This window comes from Anas platyrhynchos, chromosome 12 (assembly GCF_047663525.1).
Source record: "Anas platyrhynchos isolate ZD024472 breed Pekin duck chromosome 12, IASCAAS_PekinDuck_T2T, whole genome shotgun sequence".
Classification (NCBI taxonomy): Eukaryota; Metazoa; Chordata; class Aves; order Anseriformes; family Anatidae; genus Anas; species Anas platyrhynchos.
Window position 1 is genome coordinate 10,127,511 of NC_092598.1, and position 25,803 is coordinate 10,153,313.

The 25,803-nt window shown below is 34.7% G+C and overlaps 1 protein-coding gene across 2 annotated transcripts in view; it reads left to right on the top strand.

The window, feature by feature from the left end:
- Positions 1-25,803, top strand: part of LOC101804819 (transcription initiation factor TFIID subunit 4) — a 142,404-nt gene that overhangs the window by 17,276 nt on the left and 99,325 nt on the right. The window contains exons 5-10 of one of the 2 annotated variants that reach the window (XM_038185292.2): positions 100-222; positions 748-837; positions 2,405-2,662; positions 12,738-12,843; positions 17,042-17,156; positions 24,320-24,489. In XM_038185292.2, the coding sequence (XP_038041220.2) occupies positions 100-222; positions 748-837; positions 2,405-2,662; positions 12,738-12,843; positions 17,042-17,156; positions 24,320-24,489 (862 nt within the window). The remainder of the gene's footprint in view (positions 1-99; positions 223-747; positions 838-2,404; positions 2,663-12,737; positions 12,844-17,041; positions 17,157-24,319; positions 24,490-25,803) is intronic. The other variant, XM_038185293.2, reaches the window with a different exon arrangement.

The following is a 25,803-nucleotide window of genomic DNA, read 5'->3' on the forward strand; positions in this document are numbered from 1 at the left end:
ATTTAATAATTTTCTCTATTTATAGTGATTAAAACATATACCTATCGTAATTGGAAAATAGCATGGGTATGATCTGTTTTCTTTTTTTTTATTTTTTAGGAAATGCAAGAAAATGTGAAAAAATGCAAAAACTTTTTAGCTACTCTTATAAAACTTGCTTCTCATAATTCACCTTCTCCAGAAACGTCCCGTAATGTGAAAGCTCTGGTTCAGGATTTGTTGGTAAATACCTCACACTAATGTCAGTTATCTTTAAACTTGTTATTTATATTTGCTGAAATCTATTGTTTTGATCTTAGCTTTTATTTTCTGTATAATGATAGGGAAAGAAGTTGAGCTGCATCAAAATGCAAATATCCTGTTTGTTACATATTTTCAAAAACACTGTTAATGTAGGTTGTCTCATAGTTTCTGAAAGGGGAAATGCAACAAAGTATTTAGTGTGCATTCATCAAAAACACTCTCTTTTTGATGGATAATACTGTGGTCATGTTTTGAAAAATACAATAAAATATGGGATTTTTACTTGAGGATACATTGAGTTTCTTTTCCTCCAAACCATGGTCTTTTCTGAAACAGCCTACACACACCTATATACAGTATAAATATATACATTTATTTGTGTGTGAATACATGTGTATATATGTACATCCATATTTACGTGTGAGCTCTTGTTCTCATTATTATCTGGAAAAACAAACAAACAACTGAACTGAATTACTGATGGTTTGTTCTTTTTCCTCCAAGGATGCGAAGATTGATCCAGAAGAATTTACAGGCCGCCTGCAATCAGAACTGAAATCATCTCCCCAGCCATATCTTGTACCTTTCCTTAAGGTAATGTGAATATTGTTCAAATTAGTTTATTTCAATGCAAATGTCAATATTTCAAGTTTTAAAATACACTTTTTAAGTGGAATTAGCTTCACCCATCTAAAGTGAGACTTTTCAATTTTTACTTTGTGGTACCAGTTTCTACTGAAGTCTGCACAACTTCAAAAATTGTACAGTAAAAATTGTACTTTACTGTTACAATGCATTTACTTCTCTGTGGTCCGTTTTTTGTAAAGTACAACACTCATTTAGAAAAGTTATGTGTTCTATAGAACGCTTCAGTTAATTAAACAGGCTTTTTTCCATATTTATTGTAATTTATATTTGAATCATTGATAACTTCCAGTGCATGTGTAATGGTGATTATGAAAAATGGAACCAGATAATGCTGTTGAAATAATTGGTGAGCTGATCCTGCCTGTAATCTGGAACTCTCCTCATATAGAAGAGGGATTCCAAATGGATTTATTGATTGTTGGGTCCTAAAGTAGAAAATGTAGGGGTAAAATAACTTCTGTTTTTTCTACTTTACCTAAAACAGTTTCCATATGCAAGATTATATGCATATATATAAAGCATGTTTAATTATGCCCCAACAAAACCACAGCTATTGTTTTAAAAGCATTTTTCTTCTAGTCCAAAAATTCTCAGTTTAGGGCAAATTCCCTCTCTTTCTTCTCTCCGTTCAACTCTTCTGAACTTTCTCCCCTTGCTTCTGTTTTTTTTTTTTTTTTTTTTTTTCAAGTTACCATTAACCCTTATTTGTGCTTATTCCTGCTCTTAGCTTTAGCATGAGGATAAGTTTTAACTTGTTTCCTTGCTTTGAAGTCCTTTTTTTGGCAACAGACATTACTTTTTAAATAAATATTAGAAATTTAGAAAGACTGTAGCTTGAGTTAAACATTGTTACATTCTATAGCTGCCTGGAGGGGAGCACTTCAAAAGAACTCTGCTACCACTTAAAAAGTAAAAAGTTTATTCAGAAGGTACGGTATAGTCTTTTAGAACTGTATTTTTTGGTTGAACTGGTCTGAACATGAAGCATACAATAGTACACTTTTCTAATGCAGTCAGAATACATTAGATCGGTAATAATACAGTAAACAACTATCGCTGTAGGGCATCGACAGTTAAATCATCTTGTTCTAGGTACTGGAGGCATGTCAAGAGAAGCAAATTGGTGCAGCTTATTTCTTCTAGTAGGCAGTGGGCTTTTCCTACTGTTCTGTCTTATCTTTCCTTCCCTTTCTTTCCCCCTTCCAAATACCTAAGCTACAAGTTCTAGATGGACTTGAGGATGGAAGTGTTATATATTTTACCATTACCATGTTATTAAGGCATGTCAAAGTCTGCAGGGTTGCTAAATTCAAATTGAAAGCTTACTAAAAATGGAAACTGAACTTGCGCTCTTATAAAATGTGTTCAGTATTGTTTCTTGTTGATGACTAGGCAGATTGTACAATTGGACAGAAAACTGCATTCTTTTAATTATGTTTACAGCAAATTACAGAAGATTTTTTTTTGTCAACCTGGTAAACATGATATTTCATCAACTTTCTTCTGTTTTTAGAAAAGTCTACCTGCATTGAGACAATCTTTACTGAATAGTCAACATTCAGTTTTGCAAGGACAGCCGTCTCAGCAGTCACTTCAACAAACCAAGCTATCACAAGTTATACCTCAATCTGCCTCTGGAAGTATTTCCTCTGTTGTCACAACGCAGGCAATAGGAATAAGGCAACCAAACAACATTTGCACAGTCTCTGTATCAAATACAGTGCAGCCTCCTCAGGTTAAGGTGGTACAGTCAAATCAGAGTTCTCAACTGGTAGGTACCATAGTATGAAAGAGAATTTCTTAACAGACTGAATAGCAATTTTTAATGTGTTTTTTTTTTTGTTTGTTTGTTTGTTTTTCCCCAGCTTGTTTGGGAAATGCTTTCTTTTTTATCATGTTCTGTACTGTGCAGTAGCACCTCATTTTATGGATCTTTACATACATGGTCAAACTTTGCGACAAACCCTTAATTTAGATAATTTTATAAACATATCTTAAATTTTTAAGTAATGCTTTGTATACTCTTGGCCTTTTTTTCTGAAATATGGTTGTTGTGTGATCACAGTGGATTGTGAATTAATTAATGATGTAGAACGGAAAACTTTTCAAAACTTACAGGCAAGAGTAAAATGTTTAGTACGTTATTGGATATGTTGCTTTGTTTAGATTAGTCTGCATTAAAATCAGTTACTTAATTTTTAACTCTCCTATACATAATAACAAAATTGTGTAGAACAGCTGTACTGCAGCAGTATGTTTTGTTTAGAAACAGTGCCATATTTTATTTACTGGAATGTGTCATTATTGTATATTGGAGTATTACATGGTTAGATTCATTAATTGCAGAGGTGTTACCAATACGGCAACGGTACAGCCATTTAGTCATTGAGAGGGTGATGAATATATCCTGCTGGTGTGTGTGTGTGTGTACAGTTAAAACTCATTTAGAATTTTTACCAAGGCACTAAGTTTATAGAGGCATTAACATTCTTCTAAGCAAAGATGTAAGAATTCCTTTGTCTGTAGTTTTTGTATATGTATGATTAAAGTACTCGACTTTGGTTTCAAAATCAAACTGTCAGGTTACAAAAAGTATATCAAATTGGTAAAAATATATATTATCAAGATTCAGAGATGCACGTATAACAATGTAACACCTTGCAGGGATCTATCTATTCTTAAATTCGTATGCTATACCAAAGAAATAGCTTCTAGGGTGTGCAGGGAGAGAATGTTTATTGTACTTTATTTTAAAATTAGCAGAGTTTGAAACATTTGAGCCTTAGTCTTTTGAACCTTATGTTTTTTGGCTGTTAAATAACTAAATTACAAATGAAATAAATAGAATTTTACCACCCTTTTGTGAACACAGTTTTAAGGTGTAAGAACATTTGACTTTTTTTTTTTTTTTTTAAGACCCACAACTTTGATGGTTGTAATACAAATGAGATGTGGATGTTTTGTACGTTAACTTGACTGCTTTTTGTTCAGCCATGTGAATTCTTTTCTGAAATGTGTTCTTCCCACCCCTTCTGGAATGTTTTATTATTTAGAAAGGTGTTTCTTAGACTTGTTGTGACTTCTATGATTTGTCTACGTCTTTTAAGACTGAAATTGGCAATGGCATTGGTTCTTCACGGTAGGGGAGCAGGAACTGATGGTAATTGCAAGCAGTAGGTGTACAAATTAGTCTCTGTCCTGGGGAAAACCAATTTCTGACGGCAGCTAGCAGGTTTCTTACAGGTATTATCATTCATGGCCAGTATGTCTAGTCTGCTCTCATGTCACAGTCCTAGGGCTAAGGTACTGTCAGGTAGCACTGCTTTTTCCAACATTTTGCAACCCACTCTAAACATTCCAGCGACTGCTAGACAGGTTACACCCCCATTTTGACAAACAGTGATGTTGAGCAATGAAAACATCAGTAAGTCCACGAGGAGTCTCGTTTATGCTTGCAGTTCTTGTGGAATATTTTCTGAATGGGATAGACCCAAACTTATGTGAGACAGGTCTTTACATTCATGTATGTTTAGTTTCTCTCTCTAACAATCTGATGCATACACAAAGCAAGCAGTTATGATATTAATGTGAGCGGAGACTAGTAATGTGAAGAGTTGCTCTGTTATCTTATTCAACATACCTGTGCAATATGAAGGAACTACAACTCCTAAAAGAACATTGAGGAGATTGGTCTGATTGGCAAAGGAAGTTTTCTGTCTACAAAGGGAGATAGTTCTAGGACTGGATGTTCATTTTATTGGGTACATGAGATTACCTCTTTTTTTTCTAAAGGTAGCAAATGCAGAGCGAAACTACGCTTAATATGTCTAGAACATATTTTATAGAGAAGTGAATACACAAGAAATGAAAATTCATTGGCTTTTCATATTTGTTTTTAATATATCAGTAACGTACAGTAATTAATAGAACCAAACATTGCACTGACCAAGCACTTCTAAATGGCCCTCAGATTAGTTCTAGACAGACAAAAGTAGCATCAGACAATAGGAGTCATTGCATAAAAAATCCTATGTACCACAACAGCAATTAGCTCACGTGCCAAGCAGACAACCCAGCAGCATTCCATGGCACTCTAGTAATTGTTTTTAAGTACTGGCTTTTTTTTTGTAGTGACAGTGATCACACTCTTCATACTTTTTTGTGCTCCCCAAAATCAAAGCACAGCAAAGAGCTGCTGGCAGTCTTGCCTGGGACTTTTCCGGAAGAAGAAGATTACAGCTGGCTTGCCTAAGGGTGGCCAGCACTGATGGAGGAAACTGGCTGAGCTCCAGACTCTCCAAGCCTGAAGCTCACTGGAGAGAGTTCCAGCTGGCTATGCAAACTGTCCAGCTGCAGAAGGGCAAGCCTATTTTGGAATCTAGATCTTTTCAAACCAGCCAGCTACAGTAGTCCAGTTTCTTTAAAAAAAAAAAAAAAAAAGTTAAAAATCAGTTAACTGTTCATTTTGTCTGACTTTTCTGTCAAAAGGGATTTTATAAAGGGACCAGTGCTAGGAGATAGTTCACAACACTTTAGGAAAGACATGATACTAATTTTTGTCATTGCATATATTGAGTCTTTCAGAGCATCTCATCTTATAGTGTTTTGAATTTCAGTAGTCAGAATGGTATTTTTAAAAAACATCGCCTTATGCAAATTCAGTTCTTTTTTACAGTCTGCCCTTCTACATTCAGTAGTGGTCACAGTACTCCCCTCTCTTAGCACATTTGGAAAGCTCATTCAGAAGTTATTCTGATTCATAATTGTAAGATTCTGCTGTTTTGAAACAAACAAATGAAAAACATTCATTACATTTAAGCAATTTTATTATTTCCAGAAAAACAATATGAAGTGTATATGAGAAGGAGTTTAGCACAATTGAGATTTCTGAAGGTAAAGCAACATTGGCTTCACTGGTTGTTATTCCTAAAAAACAAAGCATCCTTGATGTTCATTTGGATAGAAATTGGCACAAGACAGAGCATATCTGTAGAACTCAGCAATGGGGCTAAGACGTGTGAGCTGTCACTAGCCAGGTTTGGCACACATACAGCAAACCCAAAACTCTGTAAGGTACTGAGATGCTAAGTTGTAGTCAAGTTTGTTTCCCATCATACGCAAGTTTTGCCCATAGAACAGAACACAGAGTTTGTTCATGTGGCTTGTGGCTGTTCTAATGTGGTGGTACATCACCCCGTTAAAGTGAGGTTTCTTGCAACTTGGGAGTTCTCTGTGTGCTGTTCGGCATGCAATGTAGATTGCACAAAGGAAATTTCATTAAAATCTAGCGTTAACAGAGATACAAGAGCAGATGATTTATCTGTTTTGTGAAGTATACATCCTGTTCTAAACTATGTCAAAGCTATGTTATATAAGAGCTAGATAGTACTATTAGTACTGGTTAACTACTATTAGCACTGGAAATGTGGATGAATCTTGGGCTAATATTTCATTGATGAGACACTAATGAGATAAGCCAGCAATTGATTTTCATAATTATTCTAAATGCAATGTTCAGAGTTTCTCTAAATTGTCATTCTTGGTGGGCAGGAGCTCTATATACCCTTATATGTGCAGTCATTACCCGTCTCATTCTGGGTGTTAGAGCAGACAACATTTCTATGAATAACAGAGTTTTTTATTTGTTAAAAGTTTTGAAGTTGTAAGTAGATTGTTGAGTAAAAGAGATTGATTTGCATTTTTTATAGTGTTGACACTGCATCATAAGAAGAAAGTGCTCCTGGAGGTTGAAGCCACTTACTAGATTTAAATGATAAAGAAACAGTAAGAAATTTGAAGTGATTCATCTTAATTAAAACAAATTTAATTATCACAGAATCATCTAGGTTGGAAGAGACCTCCAAGATCACCGAATCCAACCTCTGACCTAACACTAACAAGTCTTCCACTAAAACGTATCACTGAGCTCTACATCTAAATGTCTTAAAGACCTCCATGGATGGTGACTCAACCACTTCCCTGGGCAGCCCCTTCCAGTGCCCTAACAACCCTTTCAGTAAAGAAGTTTTTCCTAATATCCAACCTAAACCTCCCCTGGCACATCTTTAGCCCATTCCCCCTCGTCCTATTGCCAGGCATGTGGGAAAACAGACCAACCCCCACATCACTACAGCCTCCTTTAAGATACCTGTGGAGTGTGATAGGGTCACCCCTGAGCCTTCTCTTCTCCAGGCTGAACAAGCCCAGCTCCCTCAGCCGCTCCTCGTAGGACTTGTTCTCCAGGCCCCTCACCAGCTTCGTCACCCTTCTCTGGACTCGCTCGAGCATCTCAATGTCGTTCTTGTAGTGAGGGGCCCAAAACTGAACACAGTACTCGAGGTACGGCCTCACCAGAGCCGAGTACAGGGGGATGATCACTTCCCTAGCCCTGCTGGCCACACTGCTTCTTATGTAAGCCAGGATGCCGTTGGCCTTCTTGGCCACCTGAGCACACTGCTGCCTCATATTCAGCCAACTATCCACCAATACTCCCAGGTCCTTCTCTGCCTGGCAGCTTTCCAACCACTCATCTCCCAGCCTGTAGTGCTGCTTTATGGAAAGTAGTATATAGATTGTGCAGATATAGTTGGAGGCTCCTAGAAAGTGAGATAGAACAATGGAATTTGCAAGTAAAATAAGGGGACAGAACAAGAATCATGTTATATAGCAGTGTTCAGTGTTGGTCTTTTAAATCTCTAGTGGAAGAGTAGAAAATGGCTATTTGAATAAAAAATAGCCATTTTTTATTTACTTCATTGCTTCTTTGAAAGCATATACACAATGGAACAATATTGTTGCCATATTAACATTAAAATGTATATACTGCATTAAAAAGTAGAAAAAGTTTTTGTGTTTGGAAGGAAAACAGTAATTGCTTATGCAAATTTTGAGGCATCGGTGAAAAATTCTGTTACTGTTGCATCATGTTTAACTAATGGTAAATACGAACTTAGGTCTGTAAAAGCATGAACATTGGAAGTTAATGCTGCCAGATTACATGATAGCTGAGGTTTGATATGACATTTATCTTCAGGATTGAGTAGACTGATAAATCACAAGTGGCATAGCCACAAGTGAGTTAGCAAGTGTTTACTCATGAGTGAAGATAAATGTCATATCAGACATTCGGCCATTCTGAATTCTGTACGTTTACAAGTGGCGTATTTATTTCTTCCTTCCGTAGTACTTTTTTTTTTTTAATTGAGAGAGAAAATACTCAGTATAAGATATATTTTGAAAATGTATTTTTATGTTCCATTCTTTGCAGAAACATCTATTTCCTTTGCTGGTTTTATTGCTATATTTGGTATGCTTAAACTTCTGGATCAGATGCTTCTGTTGCAAATTATGTTTTATGTAAATCAAGTTAGGTTAATTTTCCAGCTCTTGTCAGGTAAGGGGAAACATACCATTGTGACTTTATGCATCTGTAAAGGAGCATCTAGATCAAGGAGACTTGCAAAATTCCTGTCCTTGAAGCCTTTAGCAGTGAGCTCTAATCTAGTTGTCGTAAAGGTTCTTTTCTTTAAATGATTTGTAGATAGTAGCGTTCATTTTTATTTAATATCTGCCATTTAGGAAGGAGAAAGGTAAAAGAAGTTATCAGTCTTCCTGTTTCAAACCATTTTATGTGCTGAAATCTTTCTCAATCTGTTGATCATTTGTGTTTTTATTTACTGTGTTCTTGAGTATTGTGTTAATTATCCGTGTTTACATCTGTAATGCGTTCCTTGTCCTGCAATAATACATATGGTAGAAGATTCACACCTGTCACGACCATCACTTTCGGCTTAAATTAGGACCAGATAGCACTATAATTTTATTGTCATATAGTTATTGAATCTAAGCTTTTTGAGAAGGTCTTTAAGAAAAATGGATGTTTCAGCTGTGAGCATTTTAATATTCTAGTTATCAGTAATATGTCCATTAAATATCCTTTTTTCATCCACAAATCTGTTTGTTTTGTACGAGCACCATCACATAGACATCCCTTTTTCAGATGTGAAAACTGAGAAATGGACAGAGTAGTAGTCTGAGCATTCAGAAAGTGAGAGAAGGAACTTGTTTGGAGGAGCAGACAAGTGATGTATCAAAGCAAGCCTCATTAGTGCAGCAGAGTGGTGATGGTTAGGGGTGGAGTAGGATGGTGAAATAAAAGGAGAATACTTACTGTGAGAAGTGTGCTTGTTATTTTACAGAGACATATTATTTTATAGAAAAGAATTAAGTTAACTTCTACCATGTTGCCATTGGAGAAGAAGCAATGCTATGACTTTCTTGCTTTAATACGTTCCTTGAACAGTTTTGAAGTGCAACAGCCACTGAGATGATTCTTCAACTTTTGACTGATGGATTGAAGAGGAATAGGCCGATCTATGACAGTACTTGTGCTGTCATGGCACTGTCTTAATTGTAGTTTTGTTTGATAATTTTGCTATTTTCCAAGATTATTATCAACTCTAGGCAATGGCTAAATCACAATAAACCTGTGCTTTTTGTGCCTTTGTTGTTACTGTTCTGCTGTTATACTTGCTGTCTTCGGTGGTGGTAATAATGAAACTGAATTCCCTTCTTTTTAGTGGAAATGGAATGATCAGCGGTTTGTGTAAACTGAAGACTCTTTTCATCTTACCACCTTTTCAGATTTCAGCACGTTTAAAATATCATTAATATTATAATGTTGGCAGTAGGGGTAGAATACATAGGTTGTAGAGGACTTTGGGAGGTGTCTAGTCTGACCTCCTGCTCACAGGAGGTCCAGTTAGAGAATGTTGCCCAGGGCCTTAACCAGTCATGTTGTGAACATCTTCAAGGTGAACTTTCACAGCTTCTCTGGGTAGCCAGTTCCAGTGTTTGCCCACCTTTATAGTAAATTGTTTTTTCTTACATTAAGAGGAAATTTCCCCTATTCCAGCTTGTGCCTGTTGTGTTACATCCTTCCATTGTGTATCCAGAAAAGCCTGGATCTGTCTTCTCTACACCTTCCCTTTATGTAACTGCAGAAAGCAATAAGAACTCTCTTTCTGTTAAGGCTGAACTATTGTGTCTGATAACCTCAGCGTATTAAAAAGCATCCACTTCTGTATCTTCTATATCAATCTGGTTCAGGAAATCCTTAACGAATTGGTCATTCAAGATTTGGTATATGAATAAGTTACATTAGATGGGGGTATGCTCATTGTGTGTATTTTTAGGCTGTCAGAAATGTAACATAATTTTGGTTAAGTTGATCATCTCCCAGACTGGCTTGCCAGTATCTTGTTCATTGCCTATATTTTCAGGCCAAATTCAGGACAAAATAGAAATGTTTGTGTTGTGGGGAAAATAGGCAGGAGGATTAGAACAATTTGAACAATTTAATTGATGAAGAGTGCTACTTTGTTTATAAATTGTGACATAGCGTAAGTTACCCCTGATTCATTAGTTTTTACTAGGTACTTTGTTTGGAAAGAAGGTTGCACATTCTGTTTCACAAATAAATTGCTAATATTCACTGCATTATTGATTCCAGAATTGAAGATCACATTCTGTGTTGAAATGTATCTTAAAACCATATAGAAACTGAAATCCGAGTTACTGTAAAATGTTGCTCTGAGTTTGGGTGCAGTTGTTCCTTGTTGCTGGTTAGTTTCAGTATGGAATTCAAAATGCTGATTCTGATCTACACCCTTTGGAAAAGATTATTTCTCAGTCATTTCCTACATTTTCAGCACTTATGTTGAGGTCCTAGTACGATACTTGTTAAAGAACGTTTTTTGAATGTATTTTGAATGTATTTAATAATAAAGAAAGCATTGCCATCATTTGTGTGATCTTAAAAGGTTAAATATCATCCTATCTTTAATGTGTTAATGACAGATTTTTTAGGGTATTCACGTGAAAATATTAATCAGGTGAAACAATTTGATTCTGAACTCTAGAAGTTGCTTGCTGCTTAATGACAGAAGATTACTGTAGTACCAGATGGTGATTGTTATCTGCAGGTCACATATAATTCCTTTTAGGCCTGACTTTTGGCCAGTTAAGGTATGTCTGCTTTTCTTCAGTATTCTCTGAAGACTCATCCAATATATTACTGTGGAAGTGACAATGTTCTCCTCTTCTGTATCAATAGCCCTTTTTTACTTTTGGGCTATTATGTCTCCTTACTTACTAAAATACACTTGTACATGGAAACTGTTTTGTGTGCTTGAAAATGGAGTAAAATTCAACTTTTTTCCTCTTTGTCACTTATCGTCTATATGTTTTTCCTGTGGTACCTACTTAATTCTTTCCCTTCTATGTGTTACTATTTACTCACTGCCTGTCTTGACTAAATAAATTTATATCCACTTGTTCCATTTCTGTGCTTAGTCCAAATACTCTATTCTCCTTCAGTGTCTGTAGTTGAAGCTGAATCCTTAATCTTTTTTTTCTTTTTTTCCCTTTTACTTTCTGCGAGGTAGCTATTGCTAATACTTCTCCATCTGCAGGTTTATTATAACCTCTCAATTTCTAATATTTTAGGTTGTGCAGAATGCAATTTCCTAACTTCAAAATATTCCTATTTGTTTTTTTCTCCAGACTATATTAAAGGTCTTGTTCCCTCACTACTCTGTTCTCTTATTTGTAGTTTTCACCTTCAGACTGGGGAACCCTGGTTCCTGATGATGGAACACTTTCCTATTTGTTCCTCAACTTCTTACTTCTCTACTTTTACATCTCATTTGAAATCAAAACAAAGCATATATTTCTCCTTTCCTTCTCTCCATAGCACACTTTGAAGTCAGAGATTTTGTCTTCGCTGTTCAGCTAATTAATATGGTTTTAGATACTTTGTAAAAATAACAATGAATAAAGGTGCAGTGTTTCCCGTTTGCTTTGTATGGTGGTGTATAGCGTTGTGTATTGTCTTCTAGGAGGTAGTACTGAATGGTGCAAGACAGAGACTTGTAATTCAGAAATGGGACCATTATGCTATGGCACTAGTTGTGACTGTGAAGAGCACGTGACTTCTGAGGTTTTCTGACTTGAGTTGTGGTTGTAATCTTATTTACAGCTGTTTGCCTGTGTTTTGTTTTCAAAGTTCATTTAAGGATTTTTTTTTTTCCAGCTTTGCAGCATCCTCATGTCTTACTGAATCTTCTATTCTTTACATCTGTGCCTACTTGTCCCTGATTTCATGAACATACATTTTGCTATTGCTTAGGAATGACCCTTGGAGTTTTTTCTTTTTAATTAAATTTATTTTTGAGTCAAATTCTAAGTTTCTGGCCCAGTTTCAGTTTTGAGTAGGGACCTCAGAATTTGTTTTAGTAGTAAGTGAAAACATGAGAATACCGAATTAACATTTAAAAGACAAATACTGTATGATCACCACAAAACGTTGCATTCCTTCTTGTGTATTTCTGACCTTGGAACCCATAATATTTTGGAATTTACTTCTAGTATATATTTTCTTTAAAAAGCATAGGTTTATAGTGAGAGACCTAATGGTTGTAGGTATATACCACTCAAATTATTGTAGCATTTTCTTCTGCAAAAATGCTTTCTGAAAAAAAAAAAATCTGAAGACAAAGGTCTAAGCTTTAATATATACCTCACATCTTTGAAATATATTTTTGATGATGGTTGTGACATATGACATTTGTGTCAAATATCTGATTTTTTTTAAAGTATAACAGCTAAATATGTATATACACACACACACAACCACATGCATTACATGAAAATGACTTTTGTCACTAGCTGGTTGTGCTTGTAGAGATCCATATGCTTATATTAGTAATTAGAGGTATTAGTGTATTTACGTTGTGTGTGTTTGTGTATAAAGAGTATAATGTAAGTATACTTTTTTTTAATAATAGCAGATTATCCAGTCAACATCTGCTCAAACTGTGAAACGAAACCCTGCTTGCCAGACTACCCAGATTAGGATGCCAGTGGTAATAACTCAGACCATTAGACCACAAGGTATGGGTTTAAATGTTTTAGTGAGATTGTTACCTTTGTATGAATTTCATTGTAATTACAAACTAGTAGCATGGGAAAAACTTACAGTGCTGACATTAGCAGGCTTGACACTTTTTTATTTCATACTGGTTGAGGAGTGCATGTTTTCACTATGCAGTTTTGACATATTTCAGACTGACATAGTTAACTGTTTTGAAACTACATTACAACTAAACTCACATATGCTTAGTTCCTTATAAAGTTCTGAAAGAAGTCAGGAACTTGACTCTTGTATGCTCTAACTCTGGGCCAAGAAAGAAATTGTTAATTTTTCCTGAAACACAAAAAATACCTCAATGCACATGAAGCAGAATGTTTTAAGTCATTCTCTGCAGCTATAGAAGTTGAGGTAGGAGCTTGAGAGAAATTTCTCAACCCACGTTTTTTTTCAGGCAGTGTGTTTACTCTGTGCTGAGGTCAGAGACTGATTACAGCAACATGACATGCCAGGGGAGCAGGAGGTGTGGTATCATACACAACTTTCTTATGGGTTTGTGCACAGGTGGATTAATGTTTGATACATCACACTTTTTAAGAGGATTTTTGAACCCTTCTTACTTTCTTAGTAAATATGCTTTTTGTTTTTTTCCACCTGTTAGCCTTGGGATTTGATTCTGCGAGAGATCATCTCTTTGGATGTGGGCCCTTAGACGATTGAGGGTTTGTAATGGAATACAGAGTTTATCATCTTCAAGTATTGAATTAAAGTAGTTTAAATGTACATGAAAGCTATTGCTGCCTATTTTACTTTATTGCTTTGTCTTTTTCATTCTTGGGAAAAGAAAGCATCAAAAAAACAAAGATCACATTTAATAGCAGCTGATATTCTACTTGTTCAGTTCTCTTCAGAGAATCCAAAGGCTGAGTGGACATGGAGACCAAGCTGTCACTGTAAGCCTGTCGTAGGCTGTTTTTCCAGGTTAGAAAGAAATGCATTTACTTTCATATAAGGTGTATTTGATAGCACTGACACTTATTTCCTGTTTATTTACAGGGAGAGTGTTCAGTGTTTTAAAGTATGAACTTTCACTTCTGACCAATGTCTGAGAGTGAAGGCAATGATCAGTTTCATTTCTGTGCTTGTTCAGTCTGCAGTTGTGAATGACAACAGTATGACAAGAATTTGCATGGTATTGGCACTTGTCTTTTAAGCAGTCGATTCAGAACACTGATTTATTCATGATGGCCATTGATTGGCCAATGAAGTACTGGCAGTACTTAACTGGCAGTTTGGTTTAAGGAAGACAACAATTCATAAAGGCCAGTTCATGCAAAGGCCTGCTTTCAGGTGAGCTAATTCCTATTGACAAGCTTGTTTAAGCTCACCACTACATTTATTTAATTATATCCCCAAAACAGTCAGAATGGAAATCTAGAAAATGTCCCATTTTGAAAGCTACGAATCGTGCAGCCCATGTTTGGAGAAACGTCTGCTGTGTGTTTGCAGCTTTAAGAAGTGCCTTTCTCAGATACCAGTACATTTAAATCGTGATGCATTGTTAAAACTTTGTACTGTAAACACCAGTGTAATGATGTTTTATACTGACCTCTCTATTCCTGTAGAAAGAGCTAAGATACTGGAATAGGACGTGATCTATATAGAAAATTACGGTAGTGCAATTTTGTGGAGTGTGTCTTTTCAAAGATTGTTATACCAAAATTGAGCTGACTTCCACAAAATGCTGCATTTTGCTTCTCAAATAGGAGCAAATGTCCTAGTATAATGCTTCTTTACATTAGTATTAATTTATCCATGTGAACAAACTAGAATGCTTTAAAAACAGTAGTGTAGATAGTTGGCAGACTCTAAGAACTTTAATATTAATAAATAGTATCCGTACCAGGGGAAATAGCTTTATAGTTATTTCAGGAAAAATTTATGCTTCTTTATCAAAGCAGTTATCAATATAATAAATCTGTGAATTGTTCCTACATCTTGTGGATGGAGGAATAGAACCATGGGGTAAAATAATTAGCCAGATTCATTGCAGCTATTTGACCTGTGCACAACTAGGAACTTAAAAGCTCCTAAATTTGGGCTTATTTCTCTGGATCATACTACTTGAAATTTGAAACAAGGACCCAGTGGTGAAAAACTCTGTATGTCATTACCAATCCCATGAAATACATAGGCCCACAGGTGATTCTAGTTCTCAAAATATGCCCGGCCTTGTAATATAATTTGGTATTTTAGCAGGTTTTTTTGGTCCTTAATAATGCAGAACTTTGTTTTAAACCAGAAAACTCATTTGTCATTCCCAAACTTATATTTACATTCCCAGATCCATTTGAGCAGAATATATATATTCAGAATATATATTGGGTGAAAGAAAGTGAGATTTTTTTTTTATTATTCTGTGTAGAAATACGGTTTTCCTGAGACAGAGAGGTTAACTATTGTTTTGTTCTACCCTCTCCATATTTTTGGGGTGTCAAAAGTTATCTGTGGAAAAGAAAACATTGATATTGGCTGTTAAGGAATATAATTTTAAATTCTGGAGGAGAGCCACTGCTTCCTTACTTGATACATTGCAATATTTTTTAGGGCTAATACACTTTTAATTTCCTAAATGCTAAATGTTGAAAGCAGAGATCTTCTGACTTTTATTATCGTTTTATTTATTTATTCACTTAGTAAAAAAAACAGTTTCAATTAGTTGATCTGAAATAGATAAAAGAATTGACTGGGCCATGAACTAATGCTAACTGTGACATCTCAGAGACCTTGAATATTCCAATGACAAAATAGTTTTATTCCCCAGGCCTAGAGCCTAAATCCTGTTTTGCATTTGCTAATGTTGAGGGTCCACACAACAATGCATTTATGCAGATTGAAGAACTGAACAAACACTGTTCAATTAGTTTTGCTTTGAGAGCATATGCTAAGGGTGATGAAGACTTCAGAATGAAAAAAGTAACGTGCTCATGCAAAGCTCAGACTTTTTGTTTCAGCAAAGAAGTGTTATTAAAAGGATTTGTTGAGATAGTTGTGGTTTAGGTTTTCTGAATTCATGAAAGAAGAATAACATATCTCTGCTAAAGTTTATACCATGCCATTTTTATGCAATAGATCCACAGATATGAAGGAAAACTTCTCACCTACTTCTCAGTCTCAAATACTTTGTGTTTTAACTCTCAGTAAAATTAAACAATATACAAGAAAAAGGTGAGATCAAGTAGACATATGATTTAATTACTTTCACATGCCAACATAGGTGGATGGGTTTAAAGGAAACTGACAAAATATAACCTAAGGAAGCAAGTCTTAAAATATTAAGCAGTGAAGGCAGACTAACTCCAAATTTGTCATTTGTCAGTGCTTTTTGAGTCAAATATTGATGTAATGTTTTCTAATAATAATAATAATGCAGATTTATCGATTTACCAATTAGTAACATAAACCTGTAATTATTTTTGATTATATTTTAAAAATGTCGGAGAGGAATTAATACCCATTTATTAATGTAGTTTCACAAGACGCTAAATATCTACCACACTTTGGCTTGATTAGAAATCCCCCCCCCTTTTTTAATGTACATATAGACTTGTAAAATCTAGATACAGACATGAATTACTTTAAAAGAGCATTTTCAAAAAAGACAAAATAAAGACAACCTTTATGAGAGGGGTTATGTCAAATTTTAAAATAGTATGTTGTCTTCTACATACTTCTACAGTATTAAACATTAAAGAATAGTTCAAATAATATTTTGAACTCTGAAAATAAATATTTTTCACTGCAACAAAGAACAATAACTATAAGGAAATGTAAAAGCTATAGCAAATACCTCAAGTGACTGTGACTTAAAACATCCATATTAAGAACATTTGAAATCAGGTTCCTTTGTGCTGTGCAGATTATAAAGAAAAGTGGTTTACTGACAATTGCAAATGCACAACCATTTTGTGTATTATAGACAATTATGGTCAATGGTTTTGAGTTCTGGAGTCTTTACAATAATGTAAATATAGAACAAACTGTAATATTAGTATTTTTTTTAATCTAAAGTTGTTCTTCTTCAGCAGTGTAATTTTTTTAAAAAATAACTACTTCCTTTGTTTGCAATTTACAGACAGTTAAATTTAGTTCCTGGACAGAAGGTTCTTTGATGTAAATTGTCTAAGACAGCTCATAATAACATCGCTTGGTGTTTTTCAGGCACAGTAGGGAAGGCACCAACAATACAAGCCAGCAAAAGTCCTGGGGGCTTTGGTGTTCAGGTCTCTGCAAATCAGAAAAACAAGCTGAATGACCCTGGAGGTGGTTCTTTCAGGTAAAAAAAAAATAATGCAGGGGGGTGGCTGGAGGGTGGGGGGGTGTCTTAAATATAAAATATAAATCAGAATTGGTTTAACACCAGAGGGCAGTGTTTTACAATAATTCCTGGCTTTCTTACTATGATTGGATGACAATTTTATTTAGATCTATTTAAAAAGTAAAAAAAATAAAGGGGAAGGGGGGGCACATGTCTTTAGGACTTTTCTTTAAATACACTTTGGAATGTTTAATAAAATCTTTACTTCTGTGGATTCCAAAACAAATTCTGGTAAATGGAATTAAATATATGAAGTTAAAACAAAAAACAAACAAACAAAAAAACACAAGACACACTTACTTTTTTGTACCAGATTTTAACATTCACATGGAATGTATCTTGATGAGAAAATACTAAATGTGATGACAAGGCATCCTGTTGATAGATAGCTGCTAAGCTGCAGCTATCCCCTCATCAGCATACATAAAATACTGTATGTTTCTGGTAGTGTGTGAAGAGAAGGGAAAGTGTTGCTTTACATGTTCTTCATGTGCTTACTTAAGTAGCAGAGATTGGAACATTCTATGACCTTCTATAGTGACCTGATGCTGCAAAGTGTAATACAGTAGCATTGATGAATTGAGCTGCTATTATCGTTTTGGTTCTTTTGTAGTGCAAATTTCTATTATATTTTTTTCCTGTATTTTGGATATATCTACTGTTTGTAGTGAAAAAAGAATCTTACATGTGTTGCGTTTTTTTTCCACTGGTGAAAGCACAATCTGTATAATGTTCGAGCATTTCTTCCTTTCTATTTCTTTGTTAAATGACAAAATATTCATAGATTTTTATTTTGTTCTGGAATTTCTACGTTGCTCTGATGTCATCACACCAGTAGTTAATTGGCAGGCTTAGACTCTTGCAGGTGAAATGAAAGAAATTTTGTAGTCCTTTGTGAAATATCTCTGCTTTGAGGCATGTCAGTATTGCAACTAATAGTGGTAGTACTTAGTATTAATCTAGAAGCAAAATCATTCAATTTTTTACTTTCCAATGCTTTTGCCTCCCACTGAGTATTTAAATGATTTAAAATGTCTGTTGGGTTCAATTGTACTGTCTTAATAAGTATTTTTTATGTTTGTAAGCAACATGAGCATTTATTCTTCGTTAGTATAGCTTTCAATTTTACATACACCAAAAGGGACAGCATTTTTTTTGACTAGATGTTGTAAACTGTGCCAGGATTGATTCTTGCATTCACTTAGTTTATACATAGAATATATTAGGTTAGTTGGAATTGTTAATTTTCCCTTGGGGAGAAGCAAATGCTCAAGGCACTGATTGATAAATCAATAAATCTTTAGTGAGTTTGGTAAATAAGCTGTCAAGGGTGTATGTCATTTTTCCTCTAGAGAACAAATTTTAGTCAGAATGAATGTGTTTGTTTCCTTGCATTGTTTTCTCCTTCAAAATAGTAAGACACAATGCTGCATTTAAATAAGTCCATAAAATTGCAAGGATTTATTAAACAGCAGCAAAGATCAAGCTTTTTCTTGATATCTTAACAAAGAATTCAGTTGTTTTGCGTATTTGCATTTCAACCCCTAACCTCTCCTGAGGACAAATAGATGTCTGACTATTAAGCCTAAAGGCACAGAGCTGGAAATCTGTATTAATCCTCTGAATGCTGACTAGTTTTCCTCAACATTCCCAGCGTGTGTGAAGAATGTGTTTTTAGCCAGAAGGCAAACTGGCATCTAAAGCAAAGCAAGAATTTTGAAAAATAGTTGCGTTATGTATAAATTTATTTTGCCCTTAGTGTTTTATTATTGCATATTTGTTTCATTATTTTATATTCTACTTTCTTTAAAATAACTTACTCTAGCTTTTCATTCTTGTGAACAAAGTGTTGGTCACTAGCAATGGAAATGTGAACATGGTCACTAGAAATGCAATTGCTATTTTTGATTTCCTTTAATCATACACACTCTTAAACTTACGGTATCTTTCTAGGGTGTGGGAAACAGAGGAAAGAATTGCATCAGAAACGCAGCAATTTGGAATTTCACAAATTGCAGCTTAGTCCTTATTGTCAGCATTAATTAATGAATTGTAAGACTGTCTACATGAGTTCACTGATGTTATGGTAGCTGTTCTGTGACGTAGAGTTTTCAACCCTGAGGCTCCTGCCTGTAAAGCTGTTGTATTCCTGAGATTTTGTCAACTTTTTTTTTTTTGTATTGAAATTTATTGTTGCTACATTTTTCAGTGGAAACTATGGAGTGTTCCATTTAGCTGACTTTTATACTACATTAATGAATAGAAATTTGAATTCCATTCTTTGTAATATTTTTTCTTTTACAGTAGAGATCCACACTTACATTTGTACCATAATATTAATGGTCCAATGTAGAGGTTTCTGTAATCAGGCGAGATGAAGCAGAAGGCCCCTTGAAATCTGCAAGGGGCTGAATATTTAGCTACAACTGCTGTGCACATTGCCTGTCTCATTCAGTAACCTCAGAGCTCCTACTAATGTAATATACCACTGACAACAATGAAAACAGCAGACTCTTAAAGTAATTATTACCTACAGTTCAGATTGTGGACAACATAAAGGAAAACTTCTGTTCCCCCGATACTAAGTTGAAATCATTTCAGTTGGAAAGGACCTTGGGAGGTCAACTGCTCCAACGTCTGAGTCAGAGCAGGTTTGGTTAGATCAGGGACTTGTCTAGTTCTGCATGTCTCCAAGGTCACAGGTAAATGCTTGTACTTCTGTATTATCCTACCATGTTCTAACTGAATTGAATTGAATAAGGCTCAATAGCATTGTGTGCAAAATGGGGCAAGAAGCGGGTAGAACTAGTCCATTAATGTGTGTGATTCTGATAGGTTTCCATAGTGCACCTGCTAGGCAGGTATTCCTTCCTGGAGAAGTCTACTTCTCTACTAGCAGAGTCTAATTGGTAATAACCAACTGTATATTCAGTCTTCCTTTGCCTACCCAAAAGACATGCATTCTAACTCCATTGCCTGTTACTACATTTTTATTTTTTTAAATTAAAGTTTAGTAGCATAATTCTGACAGAATGCCTCAAAATGCATGATGATGTATCTAATAAATTGCAAAACATTTTGTCCTCTTGGGAATGATAGAAAGCTAATGCAGGTGTTAGATGGATAGCTTCAAAGATTTCATCTCTGAATGGCACCTTAAGATGTAAGTTTCTTTATTTTTCCAAGTAAATGTTTCAAGCTCTAAGATGAGCATGTATTTTTCCACATTTATCAAAAAAAAAAAAAAAAAAAACGAAAAAAAAAGTGCTGATTGCAAATGTTGTGTGTCATTCCTTTTTGCTTATCAGTGGTAAGATCCATCACAGACCTTGTGGGCGATTCCTATGACCAAGCAGGATTAGGGAGAAATCTCAAAGTTAAACCTTTGAAAGTCAGAGTTAGCACCATATAAATTGCACTATTTTAAAGTGTAGTACAGTAGCTGCTGTTGCTGTAATTTCAAGCACCTGCATCCAACATTTTAGCTGATCTTGTGATTCATTAAATTTGCAGACTTAGTGTCTTGCCATGGGTATGGGGACTTTCCTTAAGAACATGAAATTTCACTTTTGAGAGAGAGGGGAATCAATGGTGGTACTCTGTCTCAGTTGTCTTACAGATTCTTGTCGCTTACTTGGGAGCAGCCCAGTATTGCAGACTGGGACATCTTGGGCTCAAATCTTAAAAGTGCATAAAAAGGAAAATAGTATGCAATCATGCAATTAAGATTTGTTTATAAGGAAAATGCTACCAGACTTTTGTAATGGCTTGTCTTAATTTAAACAAAATCTTTGAAGTATGTTACAAACAACTGTGCAAATGCTTCATTTTTTCCTGAACACTATTTTCAAGTAAGCATTTTTTGTAGTTGCATGAGTGTTTTTAATCAAGAAAGAGAGAGGAGGAGTTAAAAGAAGTTGAATATAGGAATGAACTCTTAAACTGTTTTAAAACATGGCTTGCATTTGGAAACTGCTTGGAAACCCATGCTGCCTACTTAAAAATAGCATGCATATTGGGATATTAGATCTATCCAATAAGACTCAGATTTTAATTCAGTAAGACAGAAATAACTAATATGAGCATAGTCATTTATGCCAACAAATGTGAAATAGTTAAATACTGTGCTGGGATGAAAAGGGAAAGACAGTAATCATCAGTCTAGCCAACCACTGGATGGCATCTTTGTTCCACAGAATGAGTTATGAAGACTCACTCATCTAGAGTTAAAAGTTGACTTTTATAGGAAATCGCATGGAAAAAACACCAGCCCTCTTGTATGTATAAATGTGTATGTTTCAGTATCCAAAACCAAGCTCTCTTTTGTGTTCCTCAAAGTCGAAAAGGATACTGATATTTTGTCATCAGACTGGAAAATCTGTAGTCCCAACTAAGATTAAAACATTTCATATCTATTTTCCTTCTAATGTAAAAGAAAAATAGATGTACTCAGCAGTAGTAAATTGTTGATGTAAGATGGCAGGAAATTATTCTTTCCAGGAGTTACAGTGATGGTCTTATAAATACATGCTATTGCACTGCTTTTGATAACTTCAGCAAAATTCTATTTTGTGTCAAAAGAAAAAAAGGAAGTTTTATTTCAGACAGTATTTTTATGTGCAACAGGGTTGCAGATCTGTGCTCAAAATCAAATGAAAAAATAGAATAGCTAAAATACTGAGCAGAAGGAATGTGAAAGATTGATTTTATTTCCTCCATCTATTAACTAAATGTACAGATAAAAAGTATAAACTTCCATTAAAATTTGTATTCTTTTCATTATACTCTGTACTGATAATTCATTTTAGCAGAGTTTCATAAGAATGAAATATTCTAAGAAGTAGAGTAGCTCACGGTGACTTCAGAAAGGCGAGTACGATTATTTTTAAGTTCATGTGGCAAAATGCTGTAGTTATTTTTATAAACATGGAATAACAACTCTACTCCTTTAGCTCTGCATAATAGTATCTTTACAGGAGTTTACTAGGGGAAGAAATAAGTTTGATAATCCATAAAAATAAAAAGAATTCGTAATTGAGATAGCAATGAGAAGTACTTCTATTTTTAGGCTATGAAATGTGGTTGCAGAAATCAATTAAATACAAACATAGAATTGATAAAACTGCTCTGGATAGATGTTTATAAGGCTTATCTTGAAACACGTTGATACCCTAAATAGACTGAAAAACTTTGAAATTTTCACTTTGTTCAAAGAATAATTTCAGAACAATCATGCAGAAGGATACTGGTTTATCTCCAAAGTTATCATATCTTTATATGAAACTTTATTTTGATTTCTTACCAAATTACTAACTGCTTTGAGTTCATGCCCCTATTACAGTGCCTACCAAAAAGAAAAGGTAAAACTTGGGACTCTCAGGATAATCAAAATTAAGAAAAAAAAAAAAAGTTCAGTTAAAAATGAGGTATTTCTTGCTATTACATGGCATATGCAATTTTTGAGGTGTAAAAACTCTACAGAAATAGCTTGATTTGGGAGCAATACTTGACCCTCTTAACAGCTGACCTTTTTGCTAATGATTACTCAGTGTTGTATACTGAATAAAGACTACTTTCATCCTTATTCATGTCAGGGGAACGTTGATAGTTCTTATGTGCTTATGTGAGTTTATTTAGCAAACCTTACTGTTGTAATCACTGATTTCAAATTCTAAATGTTTTTCTTCTGCACTGCTCTTTGAGGTGAAACTTGTCTTGGGTTTTCAAATCGCATAAAGAATTTTGAGGGCTTATGTAGATTGTCCCAAAAGACTTGTCAGACGGCAAGTTTAGGGAGAAGTCAGGAATGCTATCTTGATTTTGTATGGATGAGTGCTGAAAGGAGATGAAAGCACCTCAATAACCAGCTCCTGGAAACATGATCTGGAAATAGGGGAGAGTTAATGTATTACTTATTGCTAGCCAGATTTATGTGCAATGCAGGGAGGATCTGGATTGTAGATTTCTAGATTTCTCTCCATTCTTTCTTTCTCACACCTTACTTGTAGCTTTGTATTTTACAGTAGGCATTAAGCTTTTCGGAAGTTGAAAGTAAGTATTCTAGGGTGCGTAGAAGGGCATATATGTCGTATTTTTTTAATAAATCTTTTAAATTAAGCTTTTACTAGTTTGTTTAATGCAGTAGTAGGAGTCTTAAGTTGGATGTACTTGGATCTTTTCCATACATATAGTCTCAAAGGTTATGTAGTTGCTCCTAGAAAACACTGAAATACAGCGTTAGTGTCATATGTATCTCCTAAACAGGTAGTGCTAAAAACAGATGGTTTGTTTCCACGGTTATAAGTCATAACTTATAGAGGTAGGAGATAACAGATGCTGGGAGATAGAGGTATGATCTGTCTTCTGAAACTCAAATTTTTTAGTCAATGCTTCCTCAAACAGTTAGGAAGGGTATTGCAGGGCAAACAGTGGCTTGGGAAATGCTGCCATCAACTTCTCAAATGCAGCTCATTTTTTCTAAAAGTAGATGGCATGTTCAACTGATTTTTGTACGTTACCAGAGAAAATAGTAGTGTATAGTCAGACCATGCTTGGAAACCAAACTTACCTATATACTCATCAGAGTCAAAAAAATCTTCACCAAACAGTGCTGAAAACGCTTTGGTGCTCATTTTGGTAAGCACTTGTGAAACAGTGCAAGATTCCAAATTCATGTTTTTGTTTTTAGTGTTTTTTTTGTTTGTTTTGTTTTGTTTGTTGTTTTTTTTTTTTTTTTTTTAAAGTATTTTATCATTTCACTCACGGGTTTCAGCATAAAGAGAATAGTTGAATGTTTTTTGATCGGTCATTGTTGATGATGATTATTGCTCTTAGTTTCCTGACCATTTTGGTATCGTTGCTATCACTGACTTGCAGATGAAGAAAAGACACCTCTGTCACTCCTTCTATTAGAGACAAATTTTCCTGCTTCTGAGGGCTTCCTAATATATTCAGAGAAATAGTTATTTCGGAATTGAGAATATTTTCTATGAGAATTGAGACCCTGATGGTTTTGCCTCAAATTGGCCCAGACACCAGGCGTGTTGCGTTTTGGCGAAGCAGATAACATAAAATGTATGTATCACATGCAGAATTATTCTTTATTTCTATTTTCATTATAGAGATGATGATGACATCAATGATGTTGCATCTATGGCCGGTGTTAATCTAAACGAAGAAAGTGCCCGAATTATGGCTACCAACTCTGACTTGGTTGGAACCCAGATACAGTCCTGTAAAGATGAACCCTTTCTTGCTGCTATACCTCTACACAAACGCATACTTGAAATGGGTGAGAAACGTCCTCTCCTTTTGATAGTGTTTCCTTTTGTGTTATGTGGTTCTAAGTAACAGAATATGCTTAGTATTTTAGATAGTTAAAAATTGTTTTTTATGCATTTTATTACATAAACTTGTATCCTTAAACTTTCAAGGTTTTTATGATAAAAGTAACTTGGCTACCCCAAACTTGAATTAAAAAAAAAAAGTATACTGCTACTTTTATACTTCATGCTTTCCCCATGGTTTTTATATCCAAGGATCTCAAAACTCTTTGCAAACATTAATTATTTCTCACAATCCTCCTTCATGTTTTACACATGAGAAGATTGAAACAGAGAGGTAGAGTAAGTAGTTCAGGTCACAGAGGACACCTGTGAATAAGATTTAACATACTGCTGAAGTTATCTGTCAAGATTTTTTCCCCTATACAAACCAATAATTCAGTTGCTAACACCTACATCTATTTACGTTCATAGTGATATCTTAGAGCATTTTTTCAAAAAGATGTATTTATTTATCCTGACTAAAAGGTGTTTTTATTCACTCTGCCATTTGAAAACAGAAGTTTAAAACTTCAGTAGAAAAAATATGTAATCAAAATTAGTGATGTTTTAAGATTAGTAAGTATGCCTAGAATATATTTTATGTGACATACATGGTTAATATCCTATATATGTTCTGGTACCTAAATGTATCTTTTCATCAGAATTTTTGGTCATATTTTAAGAATCATCCAAGTCTTAGGATGCAAAGCTCTAAGTGTTTGGGAGCATATATTTATTTTTTTCTTTTATAAACTCTTCTTATGTCAGTAGTTAAATTTATAAAAGTTTTTAGGGAATTAGTTGTCCTTATGATTTCAAAGATATTGTTACAAATCAGCATAGTTATGCTTTTAAGATTTTAGGTTTTTAAGGATACTGCTGAAATGTTATTTGTGTTTATGTTCATGGAATTAATGAAAGCCTTTTTATATTGCAGTTGCAGGCAAGGTTCTTCATTGACTTACTGTCAAGCTTTGTTTTGTGTTTTAATTAGACGCCTTTTAAGTTGAAGCCATTCTAAGAAATGAATCATTTTACATGCTTTAGTTATCATGCTGAAATGATATGATGATAGCATTATGTGATGCAGTCTGGGCAAGCATGTGCAATGTTTTGTGAGATGGCTTATTGCCATCTGAGATGGGAAGGCAGAAGGGTTTTGGTTAAATTTGATTGAACATGTGTTGTGAGGGATGCTCACATGATGGGTCATACAGGTGTAACAAAACAAAAAGGAAACGGAGATGTAAAACTGTTAAAAAGAATGGGAAATAAGTAAT